The 26,096-nt window shown below is 40.0% G+C and overlaps 1 protein-coding gene and 1 long non-coding RNA gene across 2 annotated transcripts in view; one reads left to right on the top strand and one right to left on the bottom strand.

The window, feature by feature from the left end:
- The window catches only part of LOC129711880 (DENN domain-containing protein 1A-like), a 472,977-nt gene that overhangs the window by 296,936 nt on the left and 149,945 nt on the right, over positions 1-26,096 (bottom strand). The window contains 2 exon segments of the mRNA XM_055659869.1: positions 1,344-1,463; positions 14,961-15,010. Of these exon segments, the coding sequence (XP_055515844.1) occupies positions 1,344-1,463; positions 14,961-15,010 (170 nt within the window).
- LOC129711881 (uncharacterized) lies at positions 11,866-24,389 on the top strand. The gene is made up of 3 exons (XR_008725945.1): positions 11,866-12,921; positions 14,911-15,050; positions 19,513-24,389. It is a non-coding gene; the product is annotated as an uncharacterized LOC129711881 (long non-coding RNA).

Genomic DNA, 26,096 nt, shown 5'->3' with positions numbered 1-26,096 from the left:
CACCCAGATCTGCTCAGTGCTCAGGCTCTGGAATCCAAGACAGTCTGACTGTCTTCTGAATTAAATTTTTGGTTTGTATGCTTCTTTGTCACCTTCCACTAACTAATACTGATCAATTCTACATTTGTCTGTGCCTCATCGCCTTTGATGTCTCATTTTCACACCTTACCCTTTCATATCTCTGTGTCTCCCTCATTTTTAAAGTAATAATATACCAATACCATCTACATGGACATTATTCGGGTGAGTCCAACTAGAAATCACAGTCATAACGCTATTTGATATCTTTGTTAGAAATATGTAGTAACCGGGCCGTTTTATTTCATTTTCAGTGTTTACTTATCACATCTGCCGATGGCCCTGTTCCTTTGTACAGTAACTTTCAATAATCGTCAAAGAATCAGCAATTGTACAATAAATTGTTACCAGAACATAATTTAACAATCTGTAATTAACAAAAGGATTGTATACTATTTTTCAGACATTATACATTATTTTACCTTCATCCTCATTAAAAAAAAACACTTCATACAACTTTATTTTCTCCACAAAGCAATGTGCACATATATTTTTTTTAAAGTTGCAAGGATCCGACAATGTAGATTTAAGAAATTAACTTGAATTTTTGCATGATCTGAAAGATATAGCAACTCTTTCTCATAATCAGTTTGGTTAAAACAAAATCAGGTGGAAATATTTACACAAATTTATTTGAAGCCAAATTTGAAGCCAGGTTTAATTCTTATTCTGGTAGTATGTCCCTGTTAATCTCTTCAGCACCAGACAATAGGAACTTCAAAGCCTCCTCTTTATTTGTGCATCAATTGAAAATAATTTAACATTGTTGTCGTACTCACTTGCTTACATCTATTTCATTATCATCTTACTCACTGACTGCATTGCTGTGATCGCTACTGTAAATTAAAATACAGGTCTTTGCTGTGCTGGTAGAACCTGAACATAGATTCCACTCTGCATAGGCATTACACATACAAAATGGTGCATTAATACATAAAGCAGAATAGAAGAAAATACCATTTTACATCTTTACTGTAAGTAAATAAGCAACGCTAAGTGTAGTGCAGAGTTAAACAAGTCTTTGTTCTTTGCTTTGAAAAAAAAAGTATATTGCACAATGTAAATCTAAAACCACGACACACAAATGAACCTCATAATCAGAGGGTCTTGGTCCCCAAGACAATGCACTTAGGACTGACCCCTCAGTATAATGACCTGTTGGGAAAGGATATGAGAATCGTGCCTGTCAGCCAAAATGTGCTGTTTGTCCCAAACCAAAGGCTAGTGCGGTTTTCAGTGGTTGTATATACAGTTTGCTGTCTCACCTTAGGAAGCAGGAGCAAGTCTTAGCCCCAGAAGATAAGCGGCAGAATCCAAACCTCTGCTTGCTGTCAATGTCAGTGAGTACAAACGTAAAGTTCTGGCCAACTTGACTGACTGTAAGGCTGAAAAAGAGAACAAAGCAGATGAGTATTTTCAACTGACCACAAGATAAAGTTGTCTAAGCAAATCATGTCACTGAACCAGCACAACTGAACTCCCTGCAGGAATTTGTTTTCAGGAAATAAATGGACATATACCATGCTTTCCCTTACACAGGGCAACAGATTGATCTAATGGGAGTCTAGAATTTGTTAATGTAAGCCTAACCTCTTTTTCTTTCCAATCTCTTCATATTAAAACCAACCTTCTTGACTATCCTTTCTTCTGCAATTATTTCTCTTACTTTACACTTTTCTGTTGAATTTTCTGGTTAATATTATCTTCCCCTCACTGCTTTTATTTTTCATTAGTTCTTCGCTCTGCCTGTAGCTAATCTGTGCACTCCGTGTTCCCTAATGTTTTCTCTAATTAGTGCTCTGTATTTCTCCATCTTTTAATTCCAAGTCACCATAACATTCAACCCTGTCCGTCAACTATCAAAGTTACAGAATTTGGGTCAAGCTGTCAATTAGAATGCCACAAACATGCTGCTGCTAGTGCTATGCCAGGAACATGTTGCAAACACATTTGAAAATTAGTCTTCAACGATATTGGAAATGACAGAGATCTCCCATCGCACAAACAATGAACGTTGCCTTTCTTTGCTGAACCCCAAGGTCATTTCCAGCAAATATAGCACAAGAACATGTGGACGATACAAGCAGGCATTACAAAACCTAACGCTATTTTAAACATGAGCAAAGCGTAGAGCTGAAGTAACTCAGCAGGTCAGGCAGCATCTGTGGAGAGATGTTGCGGGTCGGGGTCCTTCTTCAGACCCGATGTTTTGACCCAAAACATCGCCTATTTCTTTTGTCCATGGATACTGCCTGACTTGCTGAGCTAATCCAGCACTTTGTGGTTTGCTCTAGATTCCAGCATCTGCAGTTCCTTGTGTCACTAATTTAAACTTTCTGTGACTCACACCTGAATATACTTGATTCACTACCTGCTGTCAGTTACACAATTTAATTCTAACCCAGCTGAGAGAACTTCCCAATGGTTATGCCAAAAACACAATCAAAAAGGCAGAGTAATCAAAAATCAAGCATGCAAGTTGCATATTAAATATTGATATTGCCACTTGGGATGTTCATTATTCCTGTAAAATAGAGCTTTAAGAAACAGTAAATCTTTAAATATCCACACAGTTCTTTTCAGATCAGTCGCTCATGTAGGCTACACTGCAATGTTAAAATCTGAAACTAAATAGTTTCACTATCACTGGATTGCAAACATAAAAGTAGTGATATTAAACTAGCACCTTACATAGTAGAGATGAATTATACAAAAGAGCACATCGTTGTTGCCATACCCATTGTTGCTAGTTGACAGTATTCCAATACCTCGATATCTCCAATTTAAAATTCTAAAAATCAGTCTGAAGGACTGACCCGACCCAAAACTGTCTATTTCCCTCTACGGACATTGCTTGTCCCCATGGAGTTCCTCCAGCACATTGTTTACAGCTTAACATTTTGGAAATACAGCATGGAAACAGGCCCTACAGCTCACCAAGTCAAGACCGACCACACGATCACGCCAACCCACAATCATCCGTTCACACTAGTTCTATGTTATCCTACTTTCTCATCCACTTACTGGGACCAATCAACCTAAAAATCCACATGTCTTTGGGATGTGGGAAGTAAACTGGAGCATCCGGAGGATAACTACACAGTCACAGGGAGAACATGCAAATTTCACACAGGCAGCACCTGAGGTCGGGATCAGTTATGCCACTGGGTCACCCTTCCTTGTGTTAATTCTTTTCCTTGTATTTGAATGTCATAACTGAATGTTTCTCGTACGACACAGACATTTCTCACCAATCTCCCGTAAATTTCTATTCCTACAATGAGACATGTGTGCACTTTTTCCTTTGCCCATTTTGTTCAATTGTTCACTAGTAGAATACCCTTAAAGCCCACCTCCTCCATTCAAACTGCAGTTTGTCCCTTGTCAACACCTTTTCCTGTGGCTCAGTATAGATCGTTATACAAGTCTGGTGGAATGCTGTTTCCATATGAAAGATCAGCATCAATGCAAACTTTTTTGTTTGAGCAGCAGCCTTGGTGTCGGTGATGGAATTTTTTGAGTGATGGATGATCAAGGAGAGATGCAAGTATTACAAAACACACATCAGAACTGAAATGGTAAGAATGAATACATTTAACATACTGAGAAAACTTCAGAGTCCATGTTTTTTCTTCCAGAGAACAACAAATATAATGGCCAAGAGCAAAGATGAAATAAATAGATGGTGAAACATCTAATGGAAATACTGAAATAATTTCTCAAGCTGCGTTTTCATCACTCCTGTGGTTCCACAGGCAGAGGCTGCACTAATATCTGACCACAAAAGTAATTTGAGAAAGTAATATTGGTCAATTTGCAATACCCATGATATATAATGTTGGCAAACATTAATGGGGAACTCAGACAATTTTTCAAACTAATGAGCTAATTTAAAATTTTAGTTGAGAATAAACTGACCAGGTGTAAATGTAACAATCTTTTTTTTATTGGATTGAGATTCAGTTCCGACTGGTCGGAAGATATTTAAGATAAATATATTTTAATGGCTTACAGTATCAGCCAATATTTAAAGTTGAGCCTGCATAAACAATGGTACAAACCTACCAAAGTCAAAGACTATTTACAAGGTAAATATTAAAAATCAAAAAGCAAAAAACAAACTCGGCAGGTCAAGCAGCATCCACGGAGGAAAATGGACAGATAACTTTCGAGATCCTGCTTCAAGACTGCAGTAAAATAAAGATAGTTGATAGATGGAGGTGAGGCAAGGGATGGGGCAAGAGCTGACAATTGATGGAAGGATCCAGGTAAAGTAGGGTCAGATAAGGGTAGAGGGCTGGAGGTGATGTGAAGAAGATAAACGTTGCAGTTTGTAGAATCTGATAAGAAAGCAAGGCCAAGAGTGAAACATAGAACCAAAGGGAGGGCTGGTGAGTGGACGGGGCAGGAGATGGGTGGGAATAGGGGACCCAAACAGAGTAAACATAGATAATAGCGGGAGTTGTCTATTCGGCCCGTCGAGCCAGCACTATCATCCAAAATCAATACCCCATTCCTGCCTTCTCCCCATATCCCTTGATTCCATTAGCCCTAAGAGCTATATCTAACTCTCTCTTGAAAACATCAGGGAGGGTAATGAGCAAAAGGAATAGGTGGCAGAGGGGAAAAGAACAGGAGAACTGGGAGATGGAGGGAGTGGAAAGGAAGCTGTCCCTGGGAGGACATGGGTAGATTTAATGGTTGGGGAAGGGGAGTGGAGTTGCCTGAAAGTGAAGAATCCAATGTTCATGACATTGGGTTGCAGGCTACCCAAGCGGAATATGAGATGCTGTCTTCCAGTTTGCACATGGCCTTAGTGTGACAATGGAGAAGGGTGAGGATAAAATGAGGTCAATGTGGGAATGGGAAGGGGAATTGAAAAGACTTGCAAACGGGAGCTCCAGGCTGGCTCTGGTGAACAGAGCACAATGTTCAGCAAAGTGGTCACCTTGTCTATACTTGGACTCACCGATGTTGAGAAGGCCACATTGGGGGCACCAGATGCAATAGATGAGTTCTCACTTGGAAGGGCTGTTTAGGTCCCTGCATGGGGGTGTGGGAGGATGTGTAGGGACAGGGGGTTGTTGCACCTCCTGCAGTTGTTTCAAACTATTGGGGAGAGGGAGGAATGAGCAAAGCATGGGAGAGAGTGGTCTCAGCAGAAAGCAGAGGAAGGGAAGGGCTGAGGAAGAGAAGATGTGACTGGTGGTGGGACTGCATTCAAGTTGGCAGAAATGTCCAAAAATGACCTGCTGGTTGCTGAGGCTGACTAGGTGAGGAGTAAGGACTAGGAGAACTCTATCCCTGTTCCATCGGGAGAGCAAGAGCATAAATGTAGAAAACAGAGGTGAGATGGGTGAGGGCTTCATCGACAACTGCGTTTCCTGAAGAAAGAGCACATCTCCGATATCCAAGTGTGGACAACCTCACCTTGAGCGCGGATGTGACAGATGAAGAACTGCACGAAAGGGATGACATCCTGGCAGGAGACTGGGTGGGAAGAGATGTAGTCAAGGTCGCTCTGGAAGTGGGTGGTTTGTACTTGATATCTGTGATAGTTCAGCTCCTGAGTGGAGCGAGGTCAAGAAAGGAGAGAAAAGTGTTGGAGACAATCCGAATGAATTTGAGGACAGGAAATACATTAGTGGTGAAGTTGATGAAATCAATGAGCTTTGCATGGGTTCAGGAGGCAATCATCGATGTAGCAAAGAAAGAGTTGGGGAGTGGTGTGAAGGTATGTTTGGAACTAAAAGTTCAATGTATCCAAAGAAAATACAGGCATTGCTGCTCATGGTTACACCGTCGGTTTGAAGAAAGTGAACTGTGGATGGTAAAAACGAGTTCTGCCAGGCAGAGGAGCGTGTTAGTTGAGAAACTGATTGAGTCTCTAATCCACGGAGAAATGGAGGGACTGACGACTTCCTGATGAGGAAGTGTAAAGAAACTGACATCCATGGTAAAGATGAGGAAGTGGGGGCCAAGCCACAGATTGTTTGAGTGGTGGAGAGCGTGCAAGACCCAAAATATATGCCTGCTCTTGGGCCACTGAATAAATTAGCTCATACCTCGACTCTACCTTGTCCTGTTCCTCCCACTGGCATTGGGGACAGTTCACATGCTCTCCACCACTTTAACAACTGCCCGACATCCCACCCTGCATTTGAGGATGGAACCCTCACCTGTTTCTCCTCCGTTCCCCCCACTGTTCTGTTTTCACCCCACCTTCCCCAATGCAGAACAAAGATGGAGTTCCCCTAATCCTTACCTTTTATCCCACCTGCCTCTGCATCTAACACATCATTCGTTGACACTTCCGCCATCATCAACATGTTATTTATTCCTTTATCGCTCTTTTCTGCTTTCCACATTGAACACTCTCTCCATGTTCATCCCTCCCAACCCATCCCTGCCCAGGCACTTTCCTCTTCACCCACAGAAAGTGCACCACCTGTCCTTAGACCTCCCCTCTCACTCCATTCAGTGTCCTAAATGGCCCTTCTAGACGAGGCAGAGATTCACGTGCACCTTCTCCGACCATGCATTTGGTAATCTCTTCAACAAGGTTGAGAGCTGGATCAGACCAGGCTACCACTTCACCGGACATTGTCCATCAAGGCCAGCTGAAGCTCTCGTTTGCAAACCCTTCAATTCCCCTTCCCACTTCCATACCGACCCGTCTGATCTCGACCCTTGCCAGAATGAGGCCACATGCAAACTGAGAGAACAGCACCTCATATTCTGCTTAGGTGGCTCACAAGCCAAGAATTTCGGGTAACAATTTCCTCCTGCCCTCTCACCCCTCCTTCTGATCCTCCAGGGTCGTCTCGAATACACCTTTCTTTTCACGTCCTCCATCTTCCATTCCCTTTCCCATCTTGAACTTACTCCTCTTCCACATTACCCAGCACAACCCCCCTCCGCATCCCCTATAACCTGCTCCCACCCACCCATGTTCCCATCTATTCACCATCCCTTCGTCTAGTTCCACACGTCACTCCTCACGCCATCTTTACCCTCTCGTCTTCTCCACTTATCACCTCCAGCCTTGGTCACTATCTCCACCCTTCTCTCCCCCAACTGCTTATTGTACCAAACAATCCTTCCTTAACTGGATGCAGTTATCACTTGCCAGCTCTTGCTCCATCCCTTTCAATCTTGAAGGGTCCCAACCCCAACCATTGTCTGTCCATTTCCCTCCATAGATGCTGCCTGACCACCAGGTTCCTCCAGCAGTTTATGTTTCACTCAAGATTCCATCATCTGCAGTCTCTCTTGTGACGCCTCTTAAAAATGTCAGTCACTCTGGTCACTTTAACAACTGCAATGTCATTAACCCAAATTGTGAGGAAAAGACACTCAAGACCGTTCACCAGCAGATGAACAGCAGCATTCGGTTTCCAAAAATGCTGGAGGAACTCAGCGGGTGAGGCAGCATCTATGGAGAGAAGGAATAGACGATGTTTCGGGTCGAGACCCTTCTTCAGATTAAAGGCTAAAATCAGGATGCTCCATCAGAAATTGATGGATGTCGAGGGTTATGGGGAGAAGGCAGGAGAGTGGGGTTGAGAGGAAAAGATAGAACAGCCATGATTGAATGGTGTAGACTTGATGGGCCGAATGATCTAATTCTGCTCACATCATTTATGAATTTATGAAATTCCGTTCCACTCACCGAGAAACTCAGTATTGGAACATAAATGACGTGACATTATGGTATTTACATAATGTAGATCCACTAAACTTACCAGATAAAGTTAGACCTACATTTAAATAGAAATTAAAACTTAATTGGACAATAATCTTAATCCCTGATTAAGTTGAACAACTCCAGCACTTAAAGTTAACCTTTGCTAAGGAAGAGGCAGATTATAATTATTGTTGGAGATATTTAAAAATTAAAATAGTTTACTTTTGTCTCTTTTATTTTATCTTCTTTCATTCTTCTCCACCATTTCGTAATCTTTACATAATTTGACAATGACTTAATTCTTACTTTACATTTTCTGGTTTAAATCGGAAAGGATTCTATAGTCTGATTAGTTAAGAACACACACTCTTTCCTGGCGCTGTTTGTACAGTTCTCATAGAGAGCAATATATTTTGAGGCTCTAAATACCAAAAGTTCTCATGCAAAAAGCCCTCAGAGGCTCTGTGGTGAATTTTTTGTGCCAAGAACTACTGCCGTTCATTTGCTACTGACCACAAAATCCAAGTCAACGTGTTGAAATATAACGTTACAAAAGCAGTTTAAGTAATTATAGAATAACTGAATGAAATTGTGACTTTCAATTTAAAGTGATAATGTATATAGCAGAACTCACAAGAAGATGGAACGGAGATGCTTTAATGCAGAAGTAGCAGATTATGTAAAAGATTAGTTTAAGAAGTATTTAATATAAAGTAGAAGATTATGCTACATATAACACCGGATAGATAGCCATTTAACACTTGGGTTAATTTACTGAAGAAATGAAATGAAATGGAATAGCCCATGGAAAAGAACAGCAAGTCACCATTTTGTTATAAAGGCTTCCGAGACTGAGATCAAAGGCTAAGTTTGAGCTCAAATTTAGCACCAGGCTGAAAAAAATTGAATCGTGACATTAAATTCTGCAAATGTGACAAAAGAATAAGAATATTGCCAATTCATTAATAGATAATCCGTAATTGCTTAGCCTCAAAAGAGTATTGATTGGAAATAGTGCGTTAAAAATTGAGCACAGAGGCTCTACAGAGTACATCATAGTGATTTTCATGTGGAGATCAAACAGGCTTCCAATAATTTAATTGGCTTTACACCAGCAGACACTGATAAACTATACACCAATTAAAAAATAAAAAGGATATACATTTTGCACCTTGTCACACATCTATTTTTAGTTGTTTTCCATTAGTGTTGTAGTTTCTGCACAATTTATTTCTGAATAAAGTCCAAGGTTTAAACATTTATATTTAAGTACAACTTTGGGATTTATTATCACAGCTTTCACAGGCTATGGATGTTTCTTAGCGGTTCACAGCCAATGGAATGCATTTGATGTGGTCACTTGCTATATAGAACGAAAGAAAACAAGGTTTGGCAAATAGCAATGAGATAAATGGCCAGGCGTCCACTTTAATGATGTTGGTTGAGATTTAAATGTGGGCCAGGAAATGTGGAGAACTGCCCAGCACTCAGGTGAACATTTAAGAGGAAAGAAACAGGAGCAACAGTAGGCCATTCAGTTGTTTGAACCTGTTCAAGGGTCCAAACTCAAAATGACAAATCCACTTTCTTCAGAGATGTTGCCTGACCCGCTGAGTTACTCCCGCATTTTGTGTCCACCAATCAAAAAGACCACCCCATCTTCCTCCTTATCCCTCGATTCCACTAATATCTAGAAATCTATCAATTTCAGTTTTGAATGAATCAATCAAACCTCCAAGAATCGCCAGGCTATAAAATTTCAAATATTCACCACCATTTGAGTGAAAAATCTCTCCTCAAGTCAGGTCTAAAGTGAGGGTGGCTTAGTAGCGTAGCTAGTGGAGCTACTGGTTCATAGTGCTATAGACCCGGGTTACATCCTGACCTCGGTGCTGCCTGTGTGGAGTTTGCACCTATACCCAGGGTTTCTTCTGGGTGCTCCAGTTTCCTCACACATCCCAAAGACGTGCGGGTTTGTCAGTTGATTAGCTACTATAAATTTCCCGGGGAGTATAGAAAGTGGGATAACATAGAATTAGCGTGAATGGGTAATCGAGCCGACATGGACTTGGTGGGCCAAAGAGCCCGTTTCCATACTGTATCTTTCAATCAAAGATAAACCTTCCCCATATGTTTTGAGATCCCGGGTTCCAGATTCATCAATCTTTAAGAATTTTGACCAACATTAAAAATTTCTCAGTGCTATGCTTCTATATATTTTTTTCACATATTGCAGTGTGAAGTATGAATATTACATTGGATGAAGTTACAATGGATAATATAATGTCATCATGTGAGTGATTACACTTTTTTGCTTAAAAATCCAGTATCATTTTTATATGTCATATTTGATACCAAATGTTCATTAATTCGTTTAGGGCGCATTTTGTTGAAATTCTTAAGGTAAATTCATTTAATCTGTCTAATCAGACAACTTTAGGTCTGAACACATTTTTTTTAACAAATCAATGTTAAATTCTGGTGCATATTTTGGTGTTGAGGTTACACTACAGTTTTTATCCAGATGATAGCTTTAGTATTTATTCCAATTGCAACTGTACCTGATCATATATTAATACAAGAAACAGCCTTGATAATAGCCCTAAGTCGAAGAAGTAACAAATGCAACACAGAGAAGAGTGTATGCCAGTGGGAAGTTGAACAGGAACAAACTGTATCCTAGAGGCACAAGAAACTACTGATGCTGAAATCATGAGCAAAACACAAAGTGTTGGAGGACTTTAGCGCGTCAGGCAGTGTCTGTGGAAGGAATGGATAAGCAGTATTTTTGGTCGGGACCCTTCCTCAGATTCTATCCTGCTATTGACGAACTCAGTCGGTGAGGATTAAGTTCAAAGGTAAACGTAGCCTTAAAAACATGACCAAAATTATCGCAGCAACCTATTTTCCTACTGGTGTAAGACCTGACTGAAACACAAACAAAAATCAATGCAACTCTCAAGGCTGCTGTATGTACTAAAACAGTACAAGACATCGGGCACAATACATACATTTATGCAGCATCCCTTACAAGTCGGAATACAAAGCAAAGAAAGCTCTGTAAGCAAAAACAATTGCAGGTTCATTGTCATCGGACCAAAGATCCAGGAAAATGACTGTGTCTTTAAGCCAGACAACACAGTAAACTCTGGACAAAGAAACTACAGATGCTCTGTAAACTCCCCTCTCCCCCCCCCACCACCCCGCAAATTTTGTATGCTGTGGAAATAGCCAGAAATGCAAAAATAATGCTATCCTAATTTGAGAATATTAACATGATAGAAATAAAAATAAATTCATAAACATTAAACTCGTGATACGAGGACAGTAGATTGGCTGGTTAACAGGGAAGAGAGAGTAGGCGTAACTGGGTCTTGTTCTAGTAACAAGATGTAACAAGCAATGTACTACTGCAATCTCTTCACCTTCAATAGCTTATACAAAAGACTTGATGAAGCCACCAATGGTTTGCAAAATATGTTGATGACACAAAGATAGGTTGCAAAGTAAACTGTGAAAAGAACACGTGGAGCCTATTAAAGGAATAAAGGGATACATAAAGATGAGTTAAGTTACAAACATCTGGAACATGGGGTACAATGTGAGAAAATGTGAAGATGCCCATTTTGGGAGGAAGAGTAAAGATAGTGTCTGTAAACAATGTGAATAATTAGAAAAACTAACAAAATATTAATACTTATTGGCAAGGAAATCAAATAGAAAACTAGGGTGTATGATTCTATGATTCAGTTGTAGAGGACATTGGCAAAATGACAGCAGGAGTACAGTGCATAATATTGGTCTCCTCATTTAATGATGGATACTGATCCCTCAGTTTTTATGGTCTGTTTACCTAGTAAAACTGATACCTTTAAGATACCTTATTGGTTTATTGTGTAGGAAGGAACTGCAGATGCTGGTTCATACCAAAGATATACATGCTGTGGCAACTCACAGGGTCAGGCAGCATCTCTGGAGAAAAGGAATAGGTGACATTTCGGTTCTCCAGATTGAAGACGGGCTTCAACCCAAAATGTCACCTGTTCCTCTTCTCCAGAGATGCTGCCTGACCCACTGTTTAACTCCAGCACTTTGTGTCTATCTTATTTTTTTTATTGTATGTGTATTTGTTGTGTTATTGCGTTAATGTGCTTGCAAAGCTGCAGCAAACAAGAATTTCATTGTCCTCCCGTTCCTGGTGCATATGAAAATTAAACACTCCCTTCTCTTGTCTCTTGAAAAGCAGCTTGCAAAAGGTTTACTGGACCAATACCTGGAATGAACAGGTTGAGTGGTGAGGATATGCTAGGCTTGTATCACTGGAGATCGGAGAGTGAAATTGATTGCAGCGTGGAAGATCCTGACGGGATGGACATGCAGAGATGTTGGGACACAAACAAGGAATTGCAGATGCTGGTGTACGAAATAAAAGACACAAAGTGTTGGAGTAACGCAGTGGGTCAGGCAGCATCTCTGGAGAACGTGGCTAGATGACGTTTCAAGCTGCGACCCTTCTTTAGACCCTTCTTTGGTAAGCACTGGGGGAGGGTTGGGGAAGAAAGCTAATAGAGAGGACAGGGCAGGACAAAGCCTGGGAGATGATAAGTGAGCGAGGAGGGAGGAGGGAGGTATTTGATAGGCAGGTGGTTAGACAAAGGCCAGAGATGAAAAAAACAGAAGGATTGAAGAATTGTGATGCCAGAGAAAGGAATGTAGGCGGAAGGGAAGGGGAAAAATAGGTGCGAGTCCAGGTGTGGTGGAAAAAATAGCGAGGATAAGGGAAGAAGGGGGTTTTGTAGTTACTGAAAATCAGAACATTCAATGTTCATCCTATTGGGTTGTAAGCTATCCAAGTGGAATATGAGGTGCTGTTCCTCCAGTTTGCGTGTGGCCTCACTCATGCAACGGAAGGGGCCAAGGACAGAAAGATTAATTTGGAAACGGGAAGAGGAATTAAAATGGTGAGCAATTGGGAGATCCAATAGGCCTTAGTGGAATGACCGCAAGTGTTTGGCAAAACTGTCGCTGAATCTACTCTTGGTCTTGCCGATCTACAGGAGGCCAAATCGGGAACTGTATGCCGTGGATGAGGTTAGAGGAGGTGCAAGTGAATCTCTGTCTCACCGAGAAGGACAAGCTGAGCTCCCAGGATAGAGGTAAGGGAGGAGGTGTACGTTCAGGTGTTACATCTACTGTGGTTATTGGGGGAAGTATCTGTGTTTGGGTGGGAAGGTCTAAGGTTGGGATAGGCTATGTTTGTCTCACTGCAGCTCGGGAGTGCAAGAGGGAAATTGATTACAACATACGAGATCCTGACCGGATGGATGTGGAGAGGATGTTTCTTTTTAAGGGAAACCTGAGAACCAGGGGCCACTGTTTAAAAGAACAAGGTCATTCACTTAAGACAGATTGATGCATTCTTCAGAGGGTTGAGTGTCTTTGGTACCCCTTTTCTCAAAATAAAGCGGGAGCAAAGCGTTTCACATTCTTCAAGTACAGATAGATAGATTCATGATAAGGGAGTGAAAGGTTACAGCAGAACACAAGATTTTATAATCAGATCAGCCATAATCTTATTAGGTGTCAGAACAGGCTAAGCGAGCAACTAAGAAATATGCCTTTTCCTTATTGGTACGTTACATGCATTTCAACATGCCTAGTTATCTCAATGTATTCATAGAACGGTACAGGAACAGGCCCTTTGGCCCTTAATGTCCATGCTGAACATGATGCCAAGATAAAATAATCTCATCTGCCTGAAATGATCCATATCCCCACATCCCTGCATATCCATGTGCCTCTCTAAAACCCTCCTACACACCTCCATCATACTATTTCCACTGCCACCATCCCAGGCATTTTTATCGCCTTTAATTTGGAAACATAGTGTCTTTTCTAATCCCTGTTTTTGGTCTTAGTAAATTTAACTTTGAAAACGTTTCCCAAGGCGCAAAACTGAATTGTCTTTCATGTTATGAAAACTCTAACAGCAAGCCATTTTGCCAAACAACACAAAGCCCTGAAACTTTAAAGATTCACACATTGTCTGGGGTTGGCAAAATAGGGAGCATCGTAATTGTCAAGCAAACTTGGCCACAGTGCCAAAGGTCCACTTCCTCTTAACCAAGGTTTGGCACAAGTCTTCAACCACAAATGTCACAAGGGAGCTGATGTACCAGGTTATTGTCAATGCTGCTCTATAATATGATTGTAACAAGGTTCGTGAATGTCAGCCAAGTACTCATTTGATCTCAGTGGTAAGATTCCAAGATTTCTCTTGGCACAGCAGGCCAAGAGTGGGAAGTAATCGCATCTTCCATCAGTAAATTAACAGAATAATTAAGGGACGTTAACGTGTTGGATTCAACTATTGTGATTAATTAAACAAAACTATCAAAAACATTTTACTTCCAAACAGCATCTCATTAAAATCATACTTAACACTTCTAAAGATGTTTTCAATATACCACAGCTTTACGTAACTCAACCATAACATGTCAGCTTACGTAATAATAAGTACTTAATAATAATAAACAATGAGTCATTATTAAAAACATCAAAACAAAAATTTCTCAACGGATCTACAGAGGGCGCTTTTGAGTAGGTACAAGAGTCTGCATTTAGTGTTTTTAAAAACAAATTATAGCTGGTCTTAAATAGCTTATTTAAAGGTTTTTTTTAAAAAGCTAACATTGAAATTGAAGATACTTATATTACAGGATTAATGAAATGGCAAATATAATTGGTCCAATGCCATTCTTTAAAATAAAATGTTCCTCACTAATTTTAAATGAGCTCCTTTTCCTTTTCTCGTTAACTTATAATTAACACTGCCAAAGTCTGGTGAATAATACTGGAGTACATACGACCAGGATGGTATGTGTAAACCACCCATGGCTGTATTCTGCTGAAGTGAAGATCTAATTTACAACTTTTCTCGGGCACTTCACTGCTTTTAACTTCAGGAAAATAACAGAATTATGAAGACACTGAGCAGAATTTTGATTCGAAGCACCTGCGGTGAATTACAATACCAGCTTAACAGGCAAATAAAAACAGTTTCCTCATTTTTATGTGCAGGGGGGGTGCTTTAAACAAGATTTTAAAGGCACAGAATACAACTAAATTTCTTTGTTATTTTCCAGAGCAATTTTATGGCATCTTTATCTCGTAAACTTTGCAATGATAACAGTACCTGTCCACATAGAAAGGGAAGCAAAACTTGGTCAATGTCTGCAGAACTTCCTGTGGAGAGAAAAAACAGAGAATTTATGCATCTTGTGAGGTCAGTAAATGTAATATTAACTACACTAAACAATTACACCTTCCACCCAGCACCCCCCCACCCCCCCCACCGACCACTGCCACCCGCAACCTTACACCCCACACTCTGTTGCTCCATGGCAAAATTCGAGGCAGACAAAGTTGAGGGGGGGGGGACTTATCAATTACAGAAGGCAGCAAGCAATCAGTTATAATAACAAATAATATCAAACTTCATTAAATATGGAAAAAAATGATCAAGATTCACACATGAACAGGCTGCAGGGGCTATTTCATGCAAGCTCCTGGGGGATTGGAGGTTGGGATGCTGAGTGTTAACACCCCTCCTGGGATTGCTCGCAGCCTGACCATATGGATCATACTAAATAACACCAGCCACATGGGTTTATCTCGGCCCAGACTGCCACTCCTGCCAGAGCTTTGGCTGTTACCTAGAAACAGGGGCTGATGGGATTAGAAAACCCACGGTACAGTATGACAAAAGAGGAGTCCAAAGAAAGCAGCAGCTTTCTCCATTTTATCTTTTTTTTTTAAAGTTCGAAATATGAAACCTTACTCACTGTTGTAATAAAAAGCAATGTTTTTTTTAATGTTTTTCTTCCACTATATATAGATGATTATGTTTAGAGCATATATCATTTTCCAAGTGCCTACCACTGAGACAATATAACCAATAAAAATGTTGAGGAGCACAATACCTGTATAGCATTGAGGGGGCAGAAAAGGCAGGGCAACTTTGGAAAATAAATATCTGAAAGGGTTGCGTTATTGCTATCAATGAAACATAATTTAATTTTAAAAATCAAAATTATGCCACAAATAAATGATTGCTTTCATACACGCAGAAAAAAGTACATAATATATTAATATCAACATATCTGCCAATATTTAAATCATAATTAAAGCTCTTTGAAATTCTGAATTAAGATCATTTGAACTTTTTTTCCATTGTTATAATTATTTTCTCTCGTCATCAAGTTAAATATCTTTGCCTTTGTATTTGACAGTACATCTAAACATCAAACAAAACTGCTTTAGGAACAGATACACTTATCAATTTAGCAGCTGCACAATATCAAAAGCTTTTCAAAACTTACTTTTGTTTAAAGGAAACTATTTACCTCCAGGTGGGGGGGAATATTTTTTATATATACTAAATCCTCATTGCAATAAGATGACATTTGTGTGTCCGAAGCTTTACAGTTTTCACTGCACAAACAGTTTTCATAAAATGGTTTGTAATGTTAATTACATCTTCACTTTATATTCATACATTTTACATGTGGATGAAAAATAGCTAATTAAATTTTCCCATGGTCCCAGCAAACCAGTTCAAGCTGTGGCTGGATTGCCTAAAGCCAATTTGGACCTTGCTGATAAATTAAACATTACTTTGCACATGGAACAGTTCTCTATCGAGTGTTCTTGAATGCTGAGCATTATAAATTCTGGCAGTGACTTCAGTTTAAACAGTCTGTCCACTTGATTGCACAGTCAGAGCAAAACATGCAAGTCTTTAATTCCGTCAACAGGTTCTTAGACAATAGTGTTCCTTCTAAATCATACAATGTAATTTTGTAACGATAGCTGTGATCAAGTGACAACAAAGAGTGTGATCCACAGCTCATTTACTCTATCACCCATGTCTTGCAACAGACTTCCCATCCACTAATTATCAAATGCACCTTAATGTAACCTCCAAATACTGAACGATGATTTTTTTTCCGATGCAAATGTAGCTCCAACACGATTAGTAGATGTGGTGCCAGAACAGTTTCTGAGGCAATGCAAAGTAACTGATTTGGATAGCAAGCTTTATTCCACCAGTTCACCCGTTTCTCATCTGCAGAGGTTTTGCATATATCCCCGAAATACCTTATTGATACCTGTTATACAATTGTTAATAATTTTCAATGTATGGATGAAAATTAAGGACATTTATTCAACATCCCATTGATTGGTGTGCTGTAACTCACATTCTTATATCTATCGGTTAGTTGATTGGTAACTTTCAAGACCTTAAAATAGCTAAAGTTGTTTGATGTTTTGCACCTCATTTTTTTCAATCGTATTCTGAAAATAATATCTGCAATAATTGTAAATATAACTAGCAAGTACTATTCTTGCTAATGTGTTGTTTTACCAATATAGATTACTGCTGACAGAAACTATATCATCTGATCTGCCATGATCACATTGAATGGCGGTGGGCTCGAAGGGCCGAATGGCCTATTCCTGCAACTATTGTCTATTGTCTACCACAAAAGAAATTATTTTTCCAAGCCAATTTTACTAGTGGGTGAATTATATTTCATGTATATCATAGAACTCATAATGTTTTGAGCAACAGAGGATTAAGCTAGATCATGTCTATTTTATGTAGAATGGGCAGTATTATTAAATATATTGTAATCTTTGCTCAAATAATTTTATATGTGATATCAGTACAATAAATCCAAAAAGCTTAACGTCTGTGCATGTTAGGTAACATGAGCCTCAGGCAGAGAAAACAAAAATCACGGAAAATATATACATTGCATTTAAACACAAATTACTAATTGCAGAAAAAAATATCATGAGTCTTGACGTTCAAACATAAAGGTAAATAAACAGAGCAGGTGTCAAAGTATTTGCTCTATGCATAATGTAGCAGCATTATTTTGATATGCTACAAATCAGCAGGGCATTAAACCACGTTAAACATCATAGTTAAACCATGCTTTATCCATTTTATATGTTTGTAAAGATAACAGGATCATACTTCTGAAAATTCTATTGTTGCTAATTTCATCTATGATTTAGTTTGTGATTTGGTTTCTGGCTTGTTATTTTGAACAGGAAACTGTTATGTACCAACCAGTCACATTTGCAAAGAGTAGGGCATGATCCACGTCTCTTGTGGGATTCAGAGCAGCCATGTCACTGCTGGCTTTAGGACATGCACCACCTGTCTCCATGTCCCCCAGGTTCCACTCTTTTCATTATCAAACTACTGCTGACATTATAAGCTTCACATGCACTGTCTAAAATCCTCACCGATCAATATTTCCAACCGTACACATATTGATGAATACAGCTCATCGATTAGGTTAGCTTCAAATTGCAAAGTTTTAAGCAAAAATACTTAAAGATGCTGACTTCAAACACAATTCTACTGTGCAAAATATTCGATTGGTCATGAATTTATTCTTCTCTTCCATATTAATAAAGGTTTTCATTCATTTTCAACAATCTAAAATCAGTTTACATCACTGCACTGGAGTCACAACATTGTGCTTTGAAACGGGTATTTGTCAACTAATGGTTAAAAGAACAAGATTTTTTTTTATTGGGCACTGACTAGTAGACCAAAATAAACTAGTTTCAAATGCATCTACTAGCTCTGCCTAAACACAAACTTTGAATCTTATAAAGAATGCACATTCATTGTTCAATCATAAAATTATGATATTCTACAGAAACAAAGCAATTTTCAATCATAATCAGTTTAACAATAACTTAATTTGAAACAATAATTTCTGCTAAGATTTTACATCAAGCACCTTAAGAGAGCTTTAGTATACAAGTTAATTCCTAAATTTTGATTTGGTTTAATTGTGTTAATTGAACTTCTTTGAATAGTTAGCTCTTCCAATTAGGTCATCAACATTCACTATTTAAAGCAGGAGAATTTGGGGTTCGGTAATGGTGGCGCAGCAGTAGAGTTGCTGCCTTACAGCGCTTGCAGCGCAGGAGACCCGGGTTCGATCCTGATTACGGGTGCTGTCTGTACGAAGTTTGTACGTTCTGCCTGTGACCTGCATGGGTTTTCTCCGAGATCTTCGATTTCCTCCCACACTCCAAAGATGTACAGGTTTGTAGGTTAATTGGCTTTGTAAATGTAAAAATTGTCCCTAGTGGGTGTAGGATAGTGTTAATGTGTGGGAGGGTCTGTTTTCACGCTGTATCTCTAAACTAAACGAAACAAAACTAAAATTAGAGAAGGCAGTGATGCTGATCAGAATTTACTACCATATTTTATTCCACACGATTAGCAGACCTGGCATCATTCCTGTTACACCAACTCGGTTCTGAAAATATTCCAATTGAAATCGACTATCTACAAGCTCAGAATTATCAGCAAATTCAAAAGCTATGTCTTTCCTTTCACTTATTACTGTTTCTTTACAAATGTTTTGTTGAAAGCACGAGAATCAATGAGGGAGCTGTCTCCAAGGCATAAAGAGCTCAGAAACATGAGATAAATGAATACCCTTCACTGCCAGCTTTTCAATCTTCAGTTAACTATTTTTAAAACACTGAGCTTTTTGCAGTTAATGAATTGCAAATGTAAAAACTTTTTACCATATTGAACTTAATTTTGTGAAATGTTTTCTTATAACATGCAAAGAAATGGCAGCCAGAAATATTATAATTATCAGATACGTCCATAATTCTATTCAAATGTTTTTTTTTTCCAAAAGGACAAGATTCACAAAAACTTGCAGTGAAGAAGACAGCAATTCAGCACACCATGTTTTGCCAGTTCTTTGAAAGAGCTTCCTAATGAGTCCCAATAAAACCCACAAATATGTACTCGCACACTAGTATTATTTTTCTTTGCACTACCTGTTATACTGTGTATAGTTTAATTGTACTTACGTATAGTAGGATTTGGCAGGGTAGCACGCAAACCAAGGTTTTACACTGCCCCTCAGTGCACGTGGCGATAATAAACCAATACTAATGCCAATTACATAACATTCGCACCACACTTGTGCTGGGCAATAGCAGTATCAAACAAAAGAAAGCCCAGCTATCACTCCCTTATATTCAATGGCCTTACAGTCATCCATCAACAAGGCTCAAGTCTGGAGTGTGATGGAATACTTGCCTAGTTGAGCGCAGCTTCAACAACACTCAAGCAGCTTGGCACTATGCAGGACGGCACAGTGGCACAGCAGCAGAATTGCTGTCTTACAGCGCCAGAGACCCAGGTTCGATCCTCACCATGGGTGCTGTCTGTATGGAGTTTGTACGTTCTCTCTGTGAGCACGTGGGTTTTCTCCGGGCGCTTCGGTTTCCTCCCACATTCCAAAAACGTGCAGGTTTGTGGGTTAATTGGCTTCTGTAAATTGTCCCCATTGTGCAGGATAGAACTGATATACTGGTGATTTTTGATCGGTGTGGACTCAGTGGGTCAAAGAGCCTGTTTCCATGCTGTAAACCCAAAACCAAAAATTGAATTTGTCCACCTGACAGGGCCCCAATCCACATCAGTTCATTCACTCAATCCATCATCATCGCACTGTTTGCACTGTCTACACAATGCACTGTGGCAACACACCACAACTGTTTCAACACCACCTTCCAAACCCCAACATTTTACTTGCTAGGAGGACAAGGGCTGCCAAGGTATGGGGACACTACAGCTGGAGGTTGCCCTCCAAGCTGCACGCCATTCTAACTTGGAAATATATCATTTTTCCTTCACCGTCACCAAGTCAAAATCCCGAAACTCTCTCCCTGACAACAGTGGAGGTAAATCCACAGCTCAAAGACTGCGATAGTTCAAAAAGACAGCTCACTATCACCTCAAGGGCAACTAGGAATGGGCATTTAAATGGTGGCTCAGCTGATTACATTTTCCCATGGCTGGCACAAAGCCTATCTTACAAAGTTTATTCTTCCACTTTTTTGTAATGCTTTTTAAACCTCCATGCCAAAGTGACTCATGGTTCAGCTCCGCACAATTTATTCAGGCTCACTACTGCTCTAATGTTATCGCTACCAAACAATTTCTTCTTTGCACAGCCAAATTTGCCCGACTGAGTAGCTGCATGCAAGCCTCTTACAGTCCTCTTGTTAAAATGTGTTCATCAGTTATATACAGTACAAATCTGATGGCAGTGGATTTGTGAAAGTGATTTCTGGCCCCAAAGTTAAATGTGAATCAATGTTTCCACTGATTGTTTATTTACTTAAGGTAGACACAAAATATCTCACAATATGACATGAGACTTATTCGACAGTTATCCTTCAATCAATTCCATTTATCTCACTGCCACTTGCAGGATCTTACTATGTGTAAACTATTTTGCTGTGCCTCCTACAAAATAAGGAATACAATTTAACAGAGGCTGGCAAATGCTCCAATATGCAATTTTTTTCTTTGAACATTAACAAACAATCTGATCTTATCATCTCTAGTGCATTTACCCTGAGAAGGCTGCCCCATTGGAAATAGAAGGTTAATTGCTTGACATCAAAAGACTCTACTCTTAACAACTTAATAAAGGTTAATACTGAGTTCATTAATTTAAATCTACGGTATTTTTGATTTCAGTAAAGAAAATTAAGCCTAGGGAATCTTGCTTATCATCAACCAAAGCATTCCTATCCATAATCACTTTTCCTATTCATTGCTTTGTCCTTTCCAGGCGTTGGGAACATTTGCTGCAAGTTTGGGAAGGTTCATGAATGGCACTGTTGCCTCACTGACGACAAAGTTTTACACCCAAACTAATCTTGGCAGCAGCAGCAGATCATGATGTATGTTAACCTAGTAGAAGCTTCATACTAAATCAAAGCTCCGTGACATGCTCTCGGGCAACTTCCCAAGACAAATAGTTGGGCAGAGTAGGTGGCACAGTGGCACAGCTGGCAGAGTCGCTGCTTCACAGCTCGAGAGAGCCAAGTTCAATCCTGATCGAGTGCTGTCTGTGGGTGGAGTTTACACATTCTTCCTGTGACTGTGTGGGTTTCGTCCGGTTGCTCAGTCTTCCCCGCATCTCTCAAACACACGCAGGTTGGCAGGTTAATTTCTCATTGTAAATTCCCCCTTGCACAAGTACAATCTAGGAAGAAATCATAGCAATGTAGGGAGAAGAAAATGGGTTAGCATAGGATTTGTGTGAAAATGGCATGGAAGGACTTGAGTCTATGCTGCAAGACCATGACATTTCCTTTTGCCTAACTGTTTAGTTCTGCTCCAGTTCAGTATTGACATTTATAAAGTTACCTACCCAATTGGATGCTCGTGTGGAATAAAGAACATACAACAAGAATCGGACAGATCACCAACACTGATGTGCAAACTTAAGGGGGATAAAAATTGTTTGAAAAAATATGTTGCAATCCCAGCCAAGCATATACATGTCTGCCTTTATGTTCGCTCAGTTTGTTTGGGTATATTTCCCCAAATTGAAGCAAAGAAGCACATTTATTGCATGGGAGGCTCAATTTGTATGTATTAGTTGATGTTAAGATCTAGAAATACAGTTTTGAAAGAAGTTTCAAAGGAGTTTATCTGTAGACACAAGAAACTGCAGATGCTGGTTTACAAAAAAAATTATGATGTTCTGGAATAACACAGCGGGTCAGGCTGCATCTCAGGAGAACTTGGATAGGTGACATTTCGGGTGGGACCTATCTTCACACTGATTTGGGGAAGAAACTTGAAAGAGAGGTGGGGGCAGGACAACGCTTGGCAAGGGATAGGTCGATACAGGTGAGGGAGGAGAGGTCATTGGCAGAGATTAAACGGTTTGGGTGGAAAGGGATGAGTGAACCAAGGAGTCAAGGAGGGAGCAGTCTCTGTGGAAGGTGGAAAAGGATTGGGATGAGAAGATGTGGCTGGTGGTGGGATCAAGTGTGTATGTTCTCCCTGTGACCCCGTGAGTTTTCTTTGGGTGCCCCTGTTTCCTCCCACGCTCCAAAGAATTGGCTTCGGTAAAGTTGTAAATTGTCCCATAGTGTGTGGGATAGTGCTAATGTATGGGTGATCGCTGGTCGGCGCAAGCTCAGTGGGCCGAAGGACCTGTTTCTGCGTTGTGTCTCGAAACTAAAATAATCAAATTGAATTAATAAAAATCTTAAACCAATTAGGTTGTGTATGAAGTAATTTAGAACTTTATAACCCTTTCCAAAATAAATACAAATTCTCATGTAATTCAAAATGTTAAAATGAAATGCAAATCTAGCAATATGTTATGAAAATATTTGTTTGGGAAAACTCTGAATTTATAATGAACAGATTTACCACTACATAACTTGCTATTTGCTGTAATTAACATTTTCATAAAACTTTCAACTTGATTTCACTCCCTGCTGACGCATATCTGGAAAAAACTCCCATACCCAAAACATTTCACCTCCTCTGGGAGCATCAGCTCTGTCGAGGCCATAAAAATCTACAAATCCAAATCCTACTTGCACTGATTGCTATTCCATGCGTTTAAGATACAAGGTTCAGCAAATTATTTTTGAGACATCTCAGCTTTCTCTCAGTCTCCTTCATCCCAATATCAATGTGAGAGCATTTAAAACCTGTTACACTTTGAACATCACCACGATTCCTTCCATCATTTCCATGTAAAATTTAGTGTTACACCATCGGACAAAAATCCTCGCCCCTTACCCCCACCCCTGCTTCCATCAGACTCCAACGAAAATTGAACAATTTGGAAGTACATGTTTATACATGATGTTACTTTTATTTATCTTCTCACTCCTTATACCAAATTAATATTCTGAAACTGACCGGAACAATTTACTATTTAATAAATTAATTGATCAGCTCCTGGATTATCTGCAGAGCCTGGTAAATACATGATTGCAAACATGGCTATTGTCAAGTACACTATCCAGTAGGTATAACTGGTTCATTTTTAAATACTTTACATAGTTTCTACACAACGAGACAAATTATTTAAATTACCAGCTTTTAGTGGGAAGATGAAAATTTATTTCTCTGTTAATTGCCCAAACCTGTTTCAAGATGCAATACAGCTTTCAAAGTATTAACATAGCACCTACTATAGTTGATGTAAATAAAATCTAGGTGTTCTAAATCTTGATCTAAATCTAGTCCAAGAGGAATTCACTGATAGAACTTGGTAATGGAACATAGAACAGTACAACAGGAACAGGTCCTTTGGCCCACAATGTCCATCCGAAACATAATGCCAATTTAGACTAATCTCCTCCGAGTCATGGTCCATATCCCTCGATTTCCTGCATATCCATATGCCTATCCGAAAGCTATTAAATGCCACTATCGTATCTGACTCCATCACCATCCCTGGCAGTGTGTTCCAGACACTCACCACTCTCTGTGTAAAAAACATGCCCCACAGATCTCCTTTAAACTTTGGCCCTCTCATCTTAAACCCATGCCCTCTGGTCTTTGACATTTCCATCCTGGGGGAAAAAAGTTCTTACGGACTACCCTTTCTATGACTCTCATAATTTTATATAATTTCTATCAGGTCTCCCCGCAACCTTCCCGTGTTCTAGAGAATATCAATTTAGTTTAGTTGAGTTTAGAAATGCAGCGCGGAAACAGGCTCTTCGGCCCATTGAGTCCCCGCACATTAACACTACCCTACACACATAGGAACAATTTTATTTTACATTTATACCACGCCAATTAACCTACAAACCTGTACGTCTTTGTAGTGTGAGAAGAAATCAACGATCTCAGAGAAAACCCACGCAGGTCGCAAGGAGAACATTACAAACTCGGTACAGAGAAGCATCGCTAGTCAGTATCGAACCCGGGACTCTGGTGCTGTAAGGCAGTAGCTCTACCGCTACGCCACCGTGCCACTACTTTTTGTTTTCTTTTTCTTGTATTGCACAGTGTGGTGTCATGGATGATGCCAGGATGATAATGACTACACTGACACAGTCATGGTAGGGTGAACTCACGTGATATGGTTTATTAATTGTGAAGGAGGTAGTGACAAGAAGGTCCAGGTCCAGGTCCACGCGTGGGCAGCGCCACTTGAAGTCGGTGAGGAGGCACTGGCGATTGCGGGCTTGTGTCCGGCGGCTAAGTCTTGCCTTCGAAGGGGAGGTGCTGGCGGTCTCAGACTTGCCCTGACGGCACAGTCTTCCTCTCTCTACCGCTTTCTCTCCCTTTCTTCCTGTCCTGCTTCCTCGCTCTTCCCTCTGGCTGGAACTCCCTTGGTTTATCAGGAGTAGCTTTATAAGGAGGTGCAGGTGAGTTGATCCAACAACAGCTAATTGGACAAAGCTGTATCTCCTTTGACTGTAGCCTCAGCTGCGTCCAGACCTCTGTCCAAGGTGCTGGCATTTTCCGGCATCCAGGTGCTGTTTGTGCTACTCCTCGTTGGCTTCCCCTGCCCTGTCTGCCGGTGACTGGGATTGGAATGGCCCTTAGGGAGGATGCATCGTCACAAGAGCAACATCGAGATGAACTGAAACCTTATAAGAGGGCAGAGTATTTCAAATATACTGACAACACTGCACGAGCTGATGAGGTAGAGGTGGGTCAAGGCATGTGACTCGTAAGAAACAGTCGACTGTAAAGCAAGCAATGTCAATTCATTCAAGAAAAGAGGTGATTTCAAAGATCAAAGAAAACCAGGAATGACAGCAATACTGGTGTTTTACTGTGACTTTGATGCCCCTAAATAAATCAAACAGAACATTAATGACCTGAAATCAAAACTTCCTGATTACTAACTTTTCCCATTTCTGATGAGAGGTCATAGAACTGAAACATTGGCTCTGTTTCTCTTTCCATCGAAGCTCCTTGGCCAGCTAAGCAATGCAACTTAAAGCCAGTAGGCGCAAAGTGAAAATCAAACGGATGCAGTGGAGTTAAGTAGAGTTACTCTCTTTTTTAATCTTCCTAATAATAAAAAAACATCCCTATCACCAATGACATTTATGCAGTTATGAAATAAATTGGTATTTAATTAGAAACAGCTATGCGGTACATGCATATGTACTGTTAACATGAAGGACAAAGTTCAAAATTATTTTATGCAGTATTTTTCCAGACATCAGATAGATAAAGAGCACTCGGAACTAACTTCGGAAGCACGTCCAAGAGTTAATACAGGAGTGAATTTGGATTCCATATTTTGAGGTGAAAGATGTCCTTTGGGGTCTGAAATACCTTAGGATTCAGGTACTGCTGCAGGCTACATAGGACGAGCACACGGATTGGACATGGCCTGCAACTCACCTAATGCCGGGGGAGGACATCAATAGCATCGCCAGGCCAGGCCTACTCCCTGCAACCCTGACCCAACTG

The sequence above is a fragment of the Leucoraja erinacea genome, chromosome 31 (assembly GCF_028641065.1).
Source record: "Leucoraja erinacea ecotype New England chromosome 31, Leri_hhj_1, whole genome shotgun sequence".
NCBI classification, from domain to species: domain Eukaryota; kingdom Metazoa; phylum Chordata; class Chondrichthyes; order Rajiformes; family Rajidae; genus Leucoraja; species Leucoraja erinaceus.
This window is presented reverse-complemented; position numbering and strand designations above follow the sequence as displayed.